A 14,832-nucleotide genomic window follows, 5' to 3' on the forward strand; every position below is an offset into this window, starting at 1 on the left:
ATGAATTCATTTATACAAAATGTTCTGAATAGGCAATCTGTAGAGAAAGTAGATTATTATTAGTGCTGAGGGAAATGGGTTTTGAGAAATGTTATCGAGAGGGTACAGGTTGCACAACTATGTGAATAGGTTTTTTAAAATCACTGTACAATTTAAATGGATGAATTACGTGGTATGTGAATTATATCTCAATATCTTAATAAAGCTATTTAAAAAACCTGACTGCCTAGTAGTAAACACTACAAAACAAAACAGATTTTTGGGCACCTCAGTGGCTCCGTTGGTTAAGTATCCAACTCTTGATTTCAGCTCAGGTCATGATCTCAAGGTTGTGTGATTAAGCCCAGCATCAGGCTCCCATTCTGGTTGGGCATGGAGCCTGCTCAAGATTCTCTCTTCCTCTTCAGTTACCCCTCCCCCACTCATTCTCACCCACCTGCGTATGTGCTCTCTCAAAAACAAAATGAAACAAAAACAAAACAAAACAAAACAAAACCGTCTTACTTTTGAAAGCAAATCAGCAAGGCTATTAGAACTCAAACATTTGGTTCATTTAAACCTTGTAAAATGACATTTCATTACATCAGATTTTCATGAATGCAAGATGACTACAATGTCATGAAAGACAAAGGGGGAATAATCAACATCTTAGGAGAAAAAAATTCACAATTTAGCTCTAGCTTCTTGATTTATAAAATGAAAGAATGGTTCTCCAAACTCATGTTTTCCTCATTTTAACTAAAAAGAGAAAAAAAAATGTGTGTGTGTGTGTGTGTGTGTGTGTGTGTGTGTGTGTATTTGGGGGGATAGAGGAAGGTGTATTTCCAGTGAGTAAGTACTCCTTCTAGAGGTTCATGTTATCTGCATATAATCCATCCCAGTAATATCATCTCTGGTGAGAATATGACCATCTAAACAGAAATGTACCAGTCCTTTAGTTACCACTGCCTAAAAAGTTAGCAAATGAAGAATATACCAATGGTTAGACTTAGGGTATACTTGCATCTCTTTCTGGCTAATATGATTCTTTTGAAGAACAATAATATGCTTGGTAAATAGAAATCATTCTTTTAAAATATTAAACAGTTAAAGACAAAAACAGGATATTGTTTTTTACTCCACTAAAAGGTCCCACAAGACTGTTATTTATTGTTCACAGCAAGAGCCTAAGATTATTATAAACATCTGTCCATGACAGTGGTATCAAGTGATGGTATATATCTCATACCTTAGCAGCTTTTCAAGAGCCATTTGTACATTTATTTGACATTCCTAAAAATTAATTCTATAAGAGTCCACATGTTTTAATTTTTTTTTTTTAGTTTTATTTATTTTTGAGACAGAGAGAGGCAGAGCATGAGCGGGGAGGGGCAGAGAGAGAAGGAGAACCGGAAGCAGGCTCCAGGCTCTGAGCTAGCTGTCAGCACAGAGCCTGACGCGGGGCTCGAACACACGAACGTGCGATCATGACCTGAGCCGAAGCTGGACACTTAACCGACTGAGCCACCCAGGCGCCCCAGAGTCCACATGTTTTAAAGCTCAAACGTTTTTAAATGACCTTGTATCAAATAAATTCATAACTCTTGTCTAACACAGAGTATATAATCAACATATAGTTCTGTCCATTCATTACAAATTATTCAAGTAATCCAGAGATTTCCAAGTCAAAGTGGATGGCAGGTATGCATGAACACCTTTTTCTCTCTGCTATAAACACATACAAAGGACAGAAAAACTATTAAAAATATATATCCTTCAAGCCAATCATAAAATTCACATAGAAATACAAGGAGTGGTCAATAGTCAAAACAATCCTGAGAAAGGACAAAGTTCAAAAACTTATACTTCCCAATTTCAAAACTTACCACAAAGCTACAAATATATTACATATATATAAACACAGATACAGCACTGAAATAAACCTTTACATTCAAAGTCAACTAAATTTCAACAAAGGTGTCAAGATATTTCATAAGAGAAAGAACAGTCTTTTCAACAAATGGTTGCAAGAACTGGAAATTCCCATTCAAAAGAATAAATCTGGACCCCTTATATCATAAACACAAATTAACTCAAAATTCAAAATGGAGCACAGACCTAAATTAAAAAGCTAAAACTATAAAATACTTAGAAGAAAACATAGGAGTAAATCTTCATGACCTTGGATTAGGCAGTGGTTTCTTAGATAAGACACCAGAAGCAAAAGCTACCAAAGAATAGATAAGTTGAACTACACCAAAGTTAAAAAACTTTCATGCTGCAAATCATATCACCAAGAAAGTAAAATGAAGGACAAGCCAAAGAATTGAAGAAAATATGCACAAATCATGTATCTTATAAGGGACCAATACCCAAAATATATAAAGAACTCTTACAACTCAATAACAAAATGACAAAGAACCTAATTTAAAAATGGGCAAAAGATCTGAATAGATATTTTTCCAGAGAAGATATACAAATGGCCAATAAACACATGAAAAGACATTCAGTATTATTAGCAGTTAGGGGAAATCAAAACCACAATGAGATACTATTTTACATCCACTAACATGGCTAAAATAGATAATAACAAGTGTTGATGAGAGCACAGAACTGAAACTCATATATACACTGCTGATGGCAAATGTAATATGGCACAGTGGCCTGGGAAGTCTGGCAGTACATCAGAAACGCTGACCATAGAATTACCTGATGATCCAGCAATTCCACTCCTAGGTATAGATCCAAGAAACTGAAAACATACATACATCTACCTAAAAATGTGTCCATGAATGTTCAAAGCAGCATTATTCGTAACAGCCAAAAAATGGAAATAATCTATGTGTCTATCAACTGATAAACAAAACCTACAGTGGAGAGCAGGGACTAAACACAGGAGGTACTTGGGTACCAAGACCAAAAAAAGAAGCTGTAGAGGTTAGTAATTTAACTCCTTAGAATAATATGGAAAGAGACAACAGCCAGGCTCTCTCAGGGCTACAACTGGGCACTTGCCCATGAATCAGGTGCTAGTAAAATACTTTGACAGCTAATTCAGAAATGCACCTAGGAATACAAGTCTTGCCCATGGCAGAGATAAGCATCAGAAACCTATGCAACAGGAATTGGGCCCTGAGCATACCTGGGGATTGGAACTCAATTTCCTCATGGGACAAAATTCCTCTACCTCCTAAATATAAGAATTGGTCTGAGATGTGGATCCCAGGGTACCAGACTACGGCAAAAATGCCCTATAGGGAGAAGCAATAACGGAGGAAAAAATAAAAAAGAATTAATTCTCTCAAGACAAATTTGCCAACCAATATAAACTAGACTGCAAAGCATACCAAGAAATCCAACACCACTTAAAAATAACAATAAAGCACAAATAACTAAAATTCCTGGTGGAGAAACTGGAAAATGCAAGTGAAGATAATTCTACCTCCCAGAGACAATTCCTGGTAAGACACTGTACACACCACTGTGGCCTTGTGGGTATACAAATATCCACAGTATTACTGCTTGTATAAAACTAAGATCATATTCTGTGCTGTTTAATAACCAACACTTCCACATCCTAAGTCCTATTAATAAATGTATTTTAGCATTTTATTGTTCTGTTCTTTCCATTGTTCTAATAGATCAAAATTATAAATGGTTTTGTGTCAAAACTTAACATTACTGTTAAATTACTGGGAATTACTGATAATTTCGAAAGGTGTGATAAATAGCACTGTGTGTCTTTTAGAAATATGTATGTTAGCAATTCATATGGGAGTATTTTATGAGTGACTGCAAGAATATCTGGAAATGGCTTTAAATTACTGGAGGAAAAAAGTGAAGTGACAAGCACAATAAAGGTTGATCAAATGCTGATACTTGTTGAAGCCAGATGATGGGTACAGGAGGATTTGTTATTTTCACTATCCTTGATAATATTTAAAAGTCTCATTGTAAAACAAAGATCCCTATACCCTTTAACTGAAAATGAGATATTGGCTTTGTTGTTGTGAAGCAATCAAGCAAGTCTATTTTTGTGTACACTATTTTATTGTATGTTAGGCAATTTCCTGGAAAGAAGTGATTAATTACAGTTAATTCAACACTAATTTACAACACCCAAAAATGAAGATGCTTAGATGACTGTAGAAAATCTGAAATTAAAAATATATTTAGCCTTTCTAGGGGCGCCTGGGTGGCTCACTCGGTTGAGCATCCAACTTTGGCTCAGGTCTCACGGTTTGTGGGTTCAAGCCCTGTGTCGGGCTCTGTGCTGACAGCTAGCTCAGAGCCTGGGACCTGCTCTGGATTTTGTGCCTCCCTCTCTCTCTGTCCCTCCTCTGTTCACGCTCTCTCTCTCTCTGTCTCTCAAAAATAAATAAATGTAAAAATAAATTTTTTAACATATATATATTTAGCATTTTTAATTGCAACTTCCTTTCAAAAATAGTGTTTTATGTTATAAGCCAAAATTGAAATGGGCTGAATATGTAATAAATGATAAACACTTCAGGCTTAATATGCAAAATGATAAACATCATAATAAATAATAATCAATGTTCACTGGATGCACAAAATTACATTAATAATCTGGTATTGAAGAATTTTTCATTTCTCAAGTTCTTAATTTGAAAATCTATTTATTTTAGAATTCCCCTCCATAGAATCCTGAAGACTGGCTAAGATAAAATTCTAGAGTCTAATTTTTACATATTTTATAAATCAAAGGAATACAAATTTGGAGATTTCACTCAATATTTTCAAGAGCTTGTGTTTTACTCAAAAACACTTAACAAATGAATTAATAAACAACAGGGCATGAATGCAACCATAAAACTCAATAAGCAATAATGTCAATAAATGCCCCAGGAAATATGTTTTATACACAAACATTACTTCTGATTGTTTAATAGTTTAATATGTAAAAAGACATTTTGCTACTGCTCCCACCTCCAACTCAATTCTTTAAACAACAAATAGAATGTTTTAAGTCTAAAATATTTGAGTAAAACTGCAACTAACCTTTATGTATGCACTTGGGTAGATCTTATGAACAGCATCTCCAGGTGCACGGCCCGCTTCTCTGTCTAAGTAGTAACTCTGCACAAAGACTGCATGGTCGCTAAGGCACCTGACCCAAACATCACCTTCACCTTTACATTCCAGCTGCACACCTTTGCCTATGTGCAACCTTAGGAAGAAAAAGAATCACATTTTGTTTGGATAAGTATTTAAAAGTAAGTTTTGGTTCAGATTATATAGCATACCCAATATTAAAAAAATTTTTTAAGTAAAAGACATTATGTTATATCATAACTGAAAGACAGCCATTATTAACATTTTTGTACATTTCCTTTTTAAAAATATCTTATTCATATAAAATAATGATGAGCATATACATAATGTTTACTATGTGCCGAATACTTAAAATTCTCACTTAACGTTCACAATTCAGTAAAGTAGATACTATTAAGCCCATTTTATAAATGTTGAAACTAAAGCTTATAAAAGCGTATAGTTAAACTGTCCAAGTCAATAGTTACTAGTTACATGTGGCTACTTAAACTAATTACAAAATTCAGTTAATCATATAAGCCATATTTTAAGTGCTCAACATCCATGTTTTAACAAAGGCAGTGAACAGCACAAATATAAACTTAGCTTAAAGAGTAATTCGCCAGTCACGTAGCTAGTGATAGAACAGGGGTACATACTACTGCACATACACACCTCCTTAGAGAGTTGAGATCATACAGTACCTAAAACTAGTTTCCTGTAGTATTTTATCTTAAGCATTTACATTTGCAATATTTTAATTCACATTTTAATGATTACATAAAAATGAAAGTGTATCAAAATTTATTTAAGCATTCCCTTTTAATTATTTTTCCAACATTATAAATAATACTTACAGAAACATCCTTATTTTATATTATTTCCTCTCAAAAGATTTGTAGAAATGATATATGATCAGAGGAAATAAAGATTACTTTCCAAACTGGATACCAAAAGGTCTAGTTTACTATTCAAAACATGGAAACGTCACTAACTTAAGTGACCACTTTTTATTATATTTTAAAAAGCAAACATCTATAGTTACAGTGCAGTGCTTACAAATTCTAACTTTTTAATATGACATTTATTCTTTTGCTTATATTCAAAATCTTGTAAGTCTACACTGAAAAATATAACTTAGAATAAATGACAACGGGGCTCTGTGTGGCTCAGTCAGTTAAGCATCCAACTTTGACTTAGGTCAAGATCTCACGGTTCCTGAGTTTGAGCCCCACAGAGCCTCCCTGAGATCTTCTTGTCTCCCTCCTCTGCCCCTCCCCCACTTGTTCTCTCTCTCTCTCCCCCCCACCCCTCTTCCCTCAAAAAAAAAAAACATTAAAAATTTTTAAAGAATAAATGACAATGTACTATGTTCAATTTCTAAAATAACTAAGTATACAATCAACAGTACCTTGCTCTTTCAATGGCTTCTGTCCTGTGGACATTCGAGAGTTGACCCAAGCAAAAGCGATCTCCTCCAGAAGGGTCCACATATCCATCAACAGTAACAATAGGGCAGCTTGAAGGAACCTTAAATGTCTCTCCTACTTGAACATCCATTTCAAAATAAGCGATGGAACACCAATACTCAGGAGCTACAGAAGATAAACAGAACATCTACCCATGTAAGACACGAAGGATTCACTTTCACTCCTTAAGGCAAAGGTTTTCCTAAAAGAAAAGATGAAGGGAGGGGAGAGGCATTTGAAAAGCACCCTAAAGAACTTGATGAAAATGGCAGTATATTAAAAAGTAGGCACTTCCAGGGGCACCTGGGTGGCTCAGTCAGTTAAGCATCTGACTTTGGCTCAGGTCATGATCTCGCAGTTTGTGTGTCTGGCTCTGCACTGACAGCATAGAGCCTAAGCCTGCTTGGGATTCTGTGTCCCTCCTTTGTCTCTCTGCCTCTCCCCTGCTTGTGCTCACTCTCTCAAAAATAAATAAACATTATAAAAAAAAAAAAAGAAGTAGACACTTCCATGTCTTCCATTTCTCAGCTCAGTACCTACCATTCTTGAAACTCTAGTCATTTTTAAAATCTGGAAATTGGTTCTTACTTCAAAGGACTCAGCCAAAGAATGGAAGTAATTAGAATCTAAAATAAATTATTTTATCATAGTGTTTCATTTGAGTGCACATATTTTCTATGTAGTCTGAACTTTTATTTTTTTAAAATACACTGACTCTAAGACCTATTCCAGGGAAGCGTTCTTGAGTAACGTCAATTTACAGTGTATTTGGGGGTACCTGGGTGGCTCAGTTGGCTAAGCGTCCAACTTCAGCTCACTCTGTGAGTTCAAGCCCTGCGTTGGGCTCTGTGCTGATAGCTTGGAGCCTGGCGCCTGCTTCCAATTCTGTGTCTCCCTCTCTCTCTAGACCTCCCCGACTCACACTCTATCTCTCCCTCTCTCAAAAAAAAAAATAGATAAACATTAAAAAAAAATTTACAGCGTATTTGTATAGATTACTAATTGAGAGAAAGGGCATAAGCAAGGCAGCCATCCCAAACCAAAGTCAAGGTTAATTACACTCTACCACAGAGTTGCTGTGAATAGGAATTCTCAACTGTCTCTTGGTTGAAAGGTCATTTGTCCCACCTGTATTTTCAGTGAAGTCAATTCATGTTAACTACTACAATTTTAAACTCTGAAGATGTATTTAGTGTATTCATTTAAGCAATGATAAATGACTTAAAATAATTTTAAATTATTATGGGAAAAGACACTACTTGGTTTGATTTGCAAATATAGTTGATCAAGTATTTCTAATTTTTGTTTGTATACAATTATTACATAGAGACAACATAAGTGGAAATTATTTGGTTTTCCTTTTTTAACTAATTTAAGAATTTATAGTGTCTAGGAATTATTCTAATTTTTTTTAATGTTTATTTTTGAGATAAAGAGAGAGACAGAGTGCAAGCAGGGGAGGGGTAGAGAGAGAGGGAGACACAGAATCTGAAGCAGGCTCCAGGCTCCAAGCTCTCAGTACAGAGCCTAACGTGGGTCTCAAACTCCCAGACCTTGAGATCATGATCTTAGGCGAAGTCAGGCGCTTAAGTGACTGAGCCACCAGGGGGCCCCTCTAGAAACTATTCTAGGCATGGCATAACAGCAATAACAAGACCGCTAGGGTCCCTATTCTCATGGAAACGCAGAGGCAAGTAAGGAGATAAATGAGTAAGATGACTTGGGTAATGATAAACACTGTGAAGAAAATAAAATGAGGTGTAAAACAGAAGATGATTGGAAAGAATCCTTCAGACTAGAGGGCAAGGGTACATCCTAGCTGAAAAGATAAACTTTGAAAGACCATGTATTTATGTAAAGATTGTGAACACAACACTTCAAGAAGAAAGCAAATGCAAAGGGCCTAAAGTAAAACTGGATTTGACTTATTTAAGGGAGAAAAGGCCATGCCCCTTATTACAGAACAAAAGCCTTCTGCTGATAAACCAATTATTGATCTGCTTCTTAATGTGCCCTTTACCAACTGTGATGCAATTAGAATTTGCAGCAATAAACCTTTCAACAATCTGTAAAGATACTTTGACAAAATAAAAGATCTTCTCACACTCCAAAATATCTTAAAATGAAGTATGACAAATGCTTCAAATATATCTTCAAAAATCTTATAAACTCTATGTATCTAATGGCTTTTCAAATGTTGTCAAGGGGGTGCCTGGGTGGCTCGGATCAGTTAAGCTTCTGACTTCAGCTCAGGTCATGATTTCACAGTTCAGGCTCTATGGGGACAGCTCAGAGCCTGCAGCCTGCTTCACACTGTGTATCTCCTTCTCTCTGCTCCTCCTCTGCTCATGCTCTGTCTCTCTGTCTCTCTCACTCTCAAAAATAAATAAGCATTTAAGACAAAGAGCAAAAAATTTGTCCAGGAAGAAAATACTCTTCAATGAAAAATTAATAAAACAGGCCACGTGAAGATGGTGATTCAAAAACTTAATTAATGAAGCGTTTTGCCACACAGATCAAATCAACTAATCACAAATACTTAAATTTCTTTAAATATTATTGGTTATCATGAAAACTTTAAAAGTAATGATACACTGAAGTCTGAAGTCCCCTCTTAAAAAAAAGTTTTGAAATATTTATGAAGTTATTCTTTATAGAAGACATCCCATTATGCTATGAACAAAAAGCCCTGGCAAATGTAAATGGCATATTGGTTGAAGTTAAAACTAAAGAGGCTAAGATAAGTTAACAACTACCCAATGTTTTGGAAGCAAAAAAACAGTACTAGCCTTAGAAGAGGTTTTTAAACAGTCCAAACAGTAATTCTGTTACAAACAATGCCCTAAAGCCATGAATGTCTATAATGCTTGGTAGAAAAAAAACAAGGCACAAGTACATGAATTTTCTAGTTCTTACTGAAGAACACTATCCAGAAGTAAAGTTCCATGGTGAGCAACCTTTTTCCATGAGAGTCAATTCAGGGAAGGAAAAGAGAATTGTATAATCTCCATGTTTAAATAAGAAAAAACATACTTTTATCATCATTAGTTATAATATCTGCAACTGCACTTAAACTTTATTTTATTATTTCCCAGTTGCCAAAAGGGTTTTTGTTTGCCTAATGACCTCAGACACCATACAGCAAGGATGGTTACATAAAGCTGCATCTCTGAATAGGTTTAGTATGAGTTAATCTCCCACTACTGGGAAGAAGAGTTTTAAGAAACTTGAAGTAAACAGAAACTGGCATCAGAACTGCACACCACAGACCAGGGATGAAAAAATACCGTCTGTTAAGAGATTAAGGCCTAAGAAAGGAGGAATGGGGTCTATCGCTGAGGACAGAGAGAACCAGAGGTAACCTAAGATGGTTCCAGAGAACTTGGCAGTCCTGGGATACATATCATGTGAAAAACTTCCCACTCTCAATTTGCTAAACAGACAGGAGGAAACTTTTTTTTTTTTTTTTTTAACAGGAGTATGGACTAGGAAGCACTCATTAAGACTTTCCAGATCCTGGGGCACCTGGGTGGCTCAGCTGGTTAAGGGTCCAACTCTGGATTTTGGCTCGGGTCATGATCTCATGGTTTGAGTTCAGGCCCCATGTCCAGCTCTATGCTAACAATGTGGAGCCTACTTGGGATTATCTCTTTCTCTGCCTCTCCCCTGTTCGTGCTCACACACTCTCTCTCTTTCAAAATAAATAAATAAACTTAAAATTTAAAAAAAAAAAGACTTTCTAGATCTCTCTTTGCTCTTTTGCTCCAAGGATCAAATGCCATAAGTGACAAGCCTGCAGCTTCTCAAAACTAGTATTAACACAGGATGTAATTACTCAGTTTAGAGAGAGGTTTCTTAATGTCCCAACAACTCCTACAAGAGGGAGTGGGATTATTAATGTACTTGCTCATTTGATACTTTTAGCTTCTCGTTGCTGAATTAGTGAAGTTGAGCTGGTCTCAGGACGCCTATGGATGGCTTATTACTGGCCAGAGAAAAGGTATGTATGTATATATGAATTCATTTATGTTTATTTATTCTTGAGAGAGAGAGAGAGAGAGAGAGAGAGACAGAGAGAGAGAGAGACAGAGAGAGAGAGAGCACACGCGCACGAGTTGGGTAGGGGCAGAGAGAGAGGGAGATGGAATCCAAAGTAGGCTCCCAGCTCTGAGCTGTCAGCACAGAGCCCGACATGGGACTCAAGCCCACAAACGGTGAAATCATCACCTGAGCCAAAGTTGGACACTTAACCAACTGGGCCACCCAGGCGCCCCAGAGAAAAGGTTTTTAAAAGATTGACTTAACAACCTGAATTTTTTGTTTTACAATATAAGAACTTAGCTACATATTTTTTATAATGGAGAAATATATTATAAAGCACAGCTTATCAAATAAATGTTATTTAATTAAACTGGGAAATATAAATCTCTAAGGTATTATCTTCAATTTCTGAAATAAAGTAATTCAAGAAGTTAAAAACTTGGTTAAAGTACTCAAGAGACTCATTATGAATTATTTCTTTTATTATTTAGATCTTTAATGAGATGCCCTAGGAGAATCTTTTATCTATACATAAAGCTACTCTCTTGAATGGTAGATAGTTCCTAAGTACGAAAATATAATCTGAATTTGAAAATCTGTCAATTTTTAATCCATTTGTGAATTACCAAAACAACCCAAAGACACTAAGGAAACTCCCTTTAATTTGCAATCAATATTTAATTTGATGAATATATCTCAGCTTTAAGAAAAAGCAAAGGGAGCTAATCCATCAAAAAGAAATAAAATGACTAACCTTCTCTGAAAATTTTGTCAACTTAGTTATCAAAGTCAAAGCATAAAAATCATCAAGTATATGGCCTAACTGAAATCCTTAATACCAAGGCAATGACCAATACTAATTATTTTCATTTTCTACAATTTGTATTACCTCTATTTCTGAAAACATTTATATAACTGCCCTCAAAAATCATTTCTCAGGGCCCTGGGTGGCTCTTAAGGTTGTTTCGTCGTTTTTGGTGCAAGGGAGCAGTGGTATAGAGGGTTTATGAAAGTATATAAAATGAAAGCCAAAGTTGGGGCACCTGGGTGGCTCAGTTGGTTAAGCGTCCAATTTCGGCTCAGGCCATGATCTCACAGTTCATGAGTTCAAGCCCAGTGTCAGGCTCTGTGTTGACAGCTCAGAGCCTGGAACCTGCTTCAGGTTCTGTGTCTCCCTCACTCTCTGTCCCTCCCCAGCTCATGCTGTGTCTCTCTCTCAAAACTAAACATTAAAAAAAATTTAAATGAAGAAAAATCATTTCTCAAAATAGATTCACTATATTTATTATTGATGATTTTTAATTATTTAAAATATTTTATATATTCAGAGGTATATGCTTATTTACCCTATTTAAGGTCCTAAGCCTGGGGTAAAATATTTTAGCATTTCTTAATCAGACCTGAAGGGGCTCCATTAACCACACACCTAAAACAAGTATTACTTAGCTTTCTTTTCTTCTCTTTTTTCACAAATGTTTGTTTATTTTTGAGAGAGAGAGAGGGAGTGACAGAGACAGAGAGACAGAGCATGAGTGGGAAAGGGGCAGAGAAAGAGGGAGACAGAGGATCTGAAGCAGGCTCCAGGCTCTGATCTGTCAGCACAGAGCCTTATGCAGAACTCAAACCCAGCAACCATGAGATCATGACCGGAGCTGAAGTTGGACCCTCAACCAACTGAGCCACCTAGGCGCCCCACTTTGCATTCTATTCATTCATGAATCAAGGATAACAGAGCAGTCAACTAACAACTGTAATCTGATAGAACTAAAAGTACTAGGTAGTCAAGGACATAAAGATTAGGAAAGGCTTCCCAAAAGTGGTGTACTCCAGCTGGATCTTAAAGAGTTTGCACAGGGGGCACCAGGGAGGCTCACGGTGTTGAGCAACTGACTCTTGATTTCAGATCACGATCTCATGGTTCATGGGAATAAGCCCCACACTGGGCTACGTGCTAACAACTCGGAGCCTACTTGGGATTGTCTTTCTCCCTTGTTCTCTGTCCCTCCCTGACTTGTGCTCTCTCTTGAAATAATAAACTTTTTTAAAAAATGAATATGCCATATTTAGGAGCTGAGGAGTGTGTGGGTGGGCATCAAGATGGCCCCCAAGGATTCTCACCTCCTGATATTCATATCCTTGTGTTGTCCCTTCCCCACCAAATAGGATCTTACAGAAATTATGACATGACTTCTGATACTAAGTCTTTTTTTCTTAATTTTCTTTAAGTTTATTTATTTATTTTGAGAGAGACAGTGTGTGAACAGGGTAGGGGCAAAGAGAGAGAGGAAAGGGAGAATCTCAAGTAGGCTCCGCACTGTCAGCGCAGAACCCGATGAGGGGCTCAAACTCAAGAACTGTGAGATCATAATCTGAGCTAAAATCAAGAGTCATACATTTAAACCAACTGAGCCACCCAGGTGCCTCTGATGCTAAGTCTTAAAAGACCCTGAGGCTCTGTCTTGCCTTCTCTTGATCACTTACTCTGGGGGAGCTAGCTATCATGTGAAGACACTTGAGAAGCTCCACACAGAGAGAAACTGAAGCTTCCTGCTGACAACATTAACTTGGCAGCTATATGCGTAAACTACCCGGAAAGTGAATCTTCTAGCCCCAGAAAGTCCTTCAGATGATAGCAACCCAAGCCAACATCCTGACTGCAACTTCATGAGACTCTAAGCCAGAGCAAACCAACCAAACCATTCCCAGATCCCTGGCCCACAGAAACTAAGTATAATAAATGGTATTACTGGTTTAATGAGCTAAGTTTGGGGAGTAGTCTGTTGCAGAACAACAGGTAACTAATATATAGTGCAAGACATAAGATAAAGAACAGCATGTGCAAAAGAAGCACAGAGGAATGATAGCTGAGCAAGCTTGAGTATGTGGTTCAGGATGGCTAAAGCATAAAGAGACAAGGCTAGAAAAGTACACATGGACCAGGATCAGAGACTATTTTCTGCCCACCTAAGGAATTTCGACTTCATCCTTTTGGCCAAGCAATGAAAAGGGAAATCAATGCAATTTCTTAGGCAGAGAACTGGAATCAAATTTTAAAAGAAATATTGAATAAGAGTAGAGATTAAACTATGACTACAAGCCCTCCCAACAGGGAGACCAGTTAAAATATTCTCTTAATACTATAATAGGAGTAATGAAGATAACAGTTGTCAGTTAAACTCCTCTGGGGCCTCTGAGTATTCACAGCCATCAGGGTTCCAACCAGCTGACGCCACTACAGGTGTATGTGCAGAGCTGATCCTCTCCCACAACCACTTGGACAGGGACCTTTCAGAATAATTCTTACCATTAAGGCATTTCCTAGTCTAGTCAAGACAGAAGCTTTAATACCAATGTGGAGTGTTCCAGATGTGTGTCCTCACAACTAGCTAATGTTAGTCCCTAACCACCAGGAGCTGTTAGACCTCAACATCAGTTCCATCATGAGAAGGAAGGAAAGCTATAGAGAAGCCAAAAGCAATCGCTGAATCCAAAATGAGTCCAAATAACCAGTCATCACTTCTAACCCACCATCCAGAGTAGGTCTTTCTTCTGAGCTCTGGTTACCCTCCGCCTGCAAACCACCTTTGACTAAGCCATATGGACACTGAGGCTCCCCAAAATCCCAGGGACCACTAATGACTCTCAATGAGGCTTCACTGAAGGCAGCAAAACTTCTCATTCTTAAGACTCTAGGTTTTCCCCTCTTATCACAATCTATTTATTCACAAAAAAATTAAGATTCTGATATAATGATTTCATTTATATAATGTTAAAAACACATAAAACCAATCTACTAGACTGTCTAGGGATGCATTCATCACTTTCAAAAAGCCAAAAAAAAAAGTTTCCACAAAAAGCAGGATAATGCTGATCTCTAGGGATGAAGAAGAAAAGTTTTTGACTGAAACAAAATGCCTGGGTAGGACATTTTCTAGGAGTGCTATTTTAGTTCTCAATCTGGGTGGTGGTTACCTAGGTGGTGGCTTTAATGTTATTCATGAGGCTGTATGTATACTTGTTTTATATACTTTCCTCTATACTAAATTTCTCACTAAAAATGTTTATAAAAAGGGAAGGCTCCTTAACCCCTAAAAAAATGTTCAATAAATATGCAAATAACATATAGAAAATCCACTAAAGAGGATAATTTAACTAGTGTATATATGTGTGTGTGTGTATATATATACACACAAATATATATATATACATGTATGTATATATATATACATGTATGTGTGTGTGTGTGTGTGTGTGTGTGTATATATATATATATATATATATATATATA

General features: G+C 36.6%; 1 protein-coding gene across 3 annotated transcripts in view; it reads right to left on the minus strand.

Moving 5' to 3' along the window:
• Window positions 1-14,832, minus strand: part of SMAD4 (SMAD family member 4) — a 117,015-nt gene that overhangs the window by 13,783 nt on the left and 88,400 nt on the right. For all 3 annotated transcript variants that reach the window (XR_003902770.1, XM_029922674.1, XM_029922673.1), the window contains 2 exons: window positions 6,446-6,629; window positions 5,002-5,170 (listed from right to left, as the gene is read on the minus strand). Coding sequence is in view for 2 of the 3 variants with exons in the window: in XM_029922674.1 (XP_029778534.1) it covers window positions 5,002-5,170; window positions 6,446-6,629 (353 nt within the window). In the remaining variant the exon portion in view is untranslated. The remainder of the gene's footprint in view (window positions 1-5,001; window positions 5,171-6,445; window positions 6,630-14,832) is intronic.

Source organism: Suricata suricatta, chromosome 14 (genome assembly GCF_006229205.1).
Source record: "Suricata suricatta isolate VVHF042 chromosome 14, meerkat_22Aug2017_6uvM2_HiC, whole genome shotgun sequence".
Classification (NCBI taxonomy): Eukaryota; Metazoa; Chordata; class Mammalia; order Carnivora; family Herpestidae; genus Suricata; species Suricata suricatta.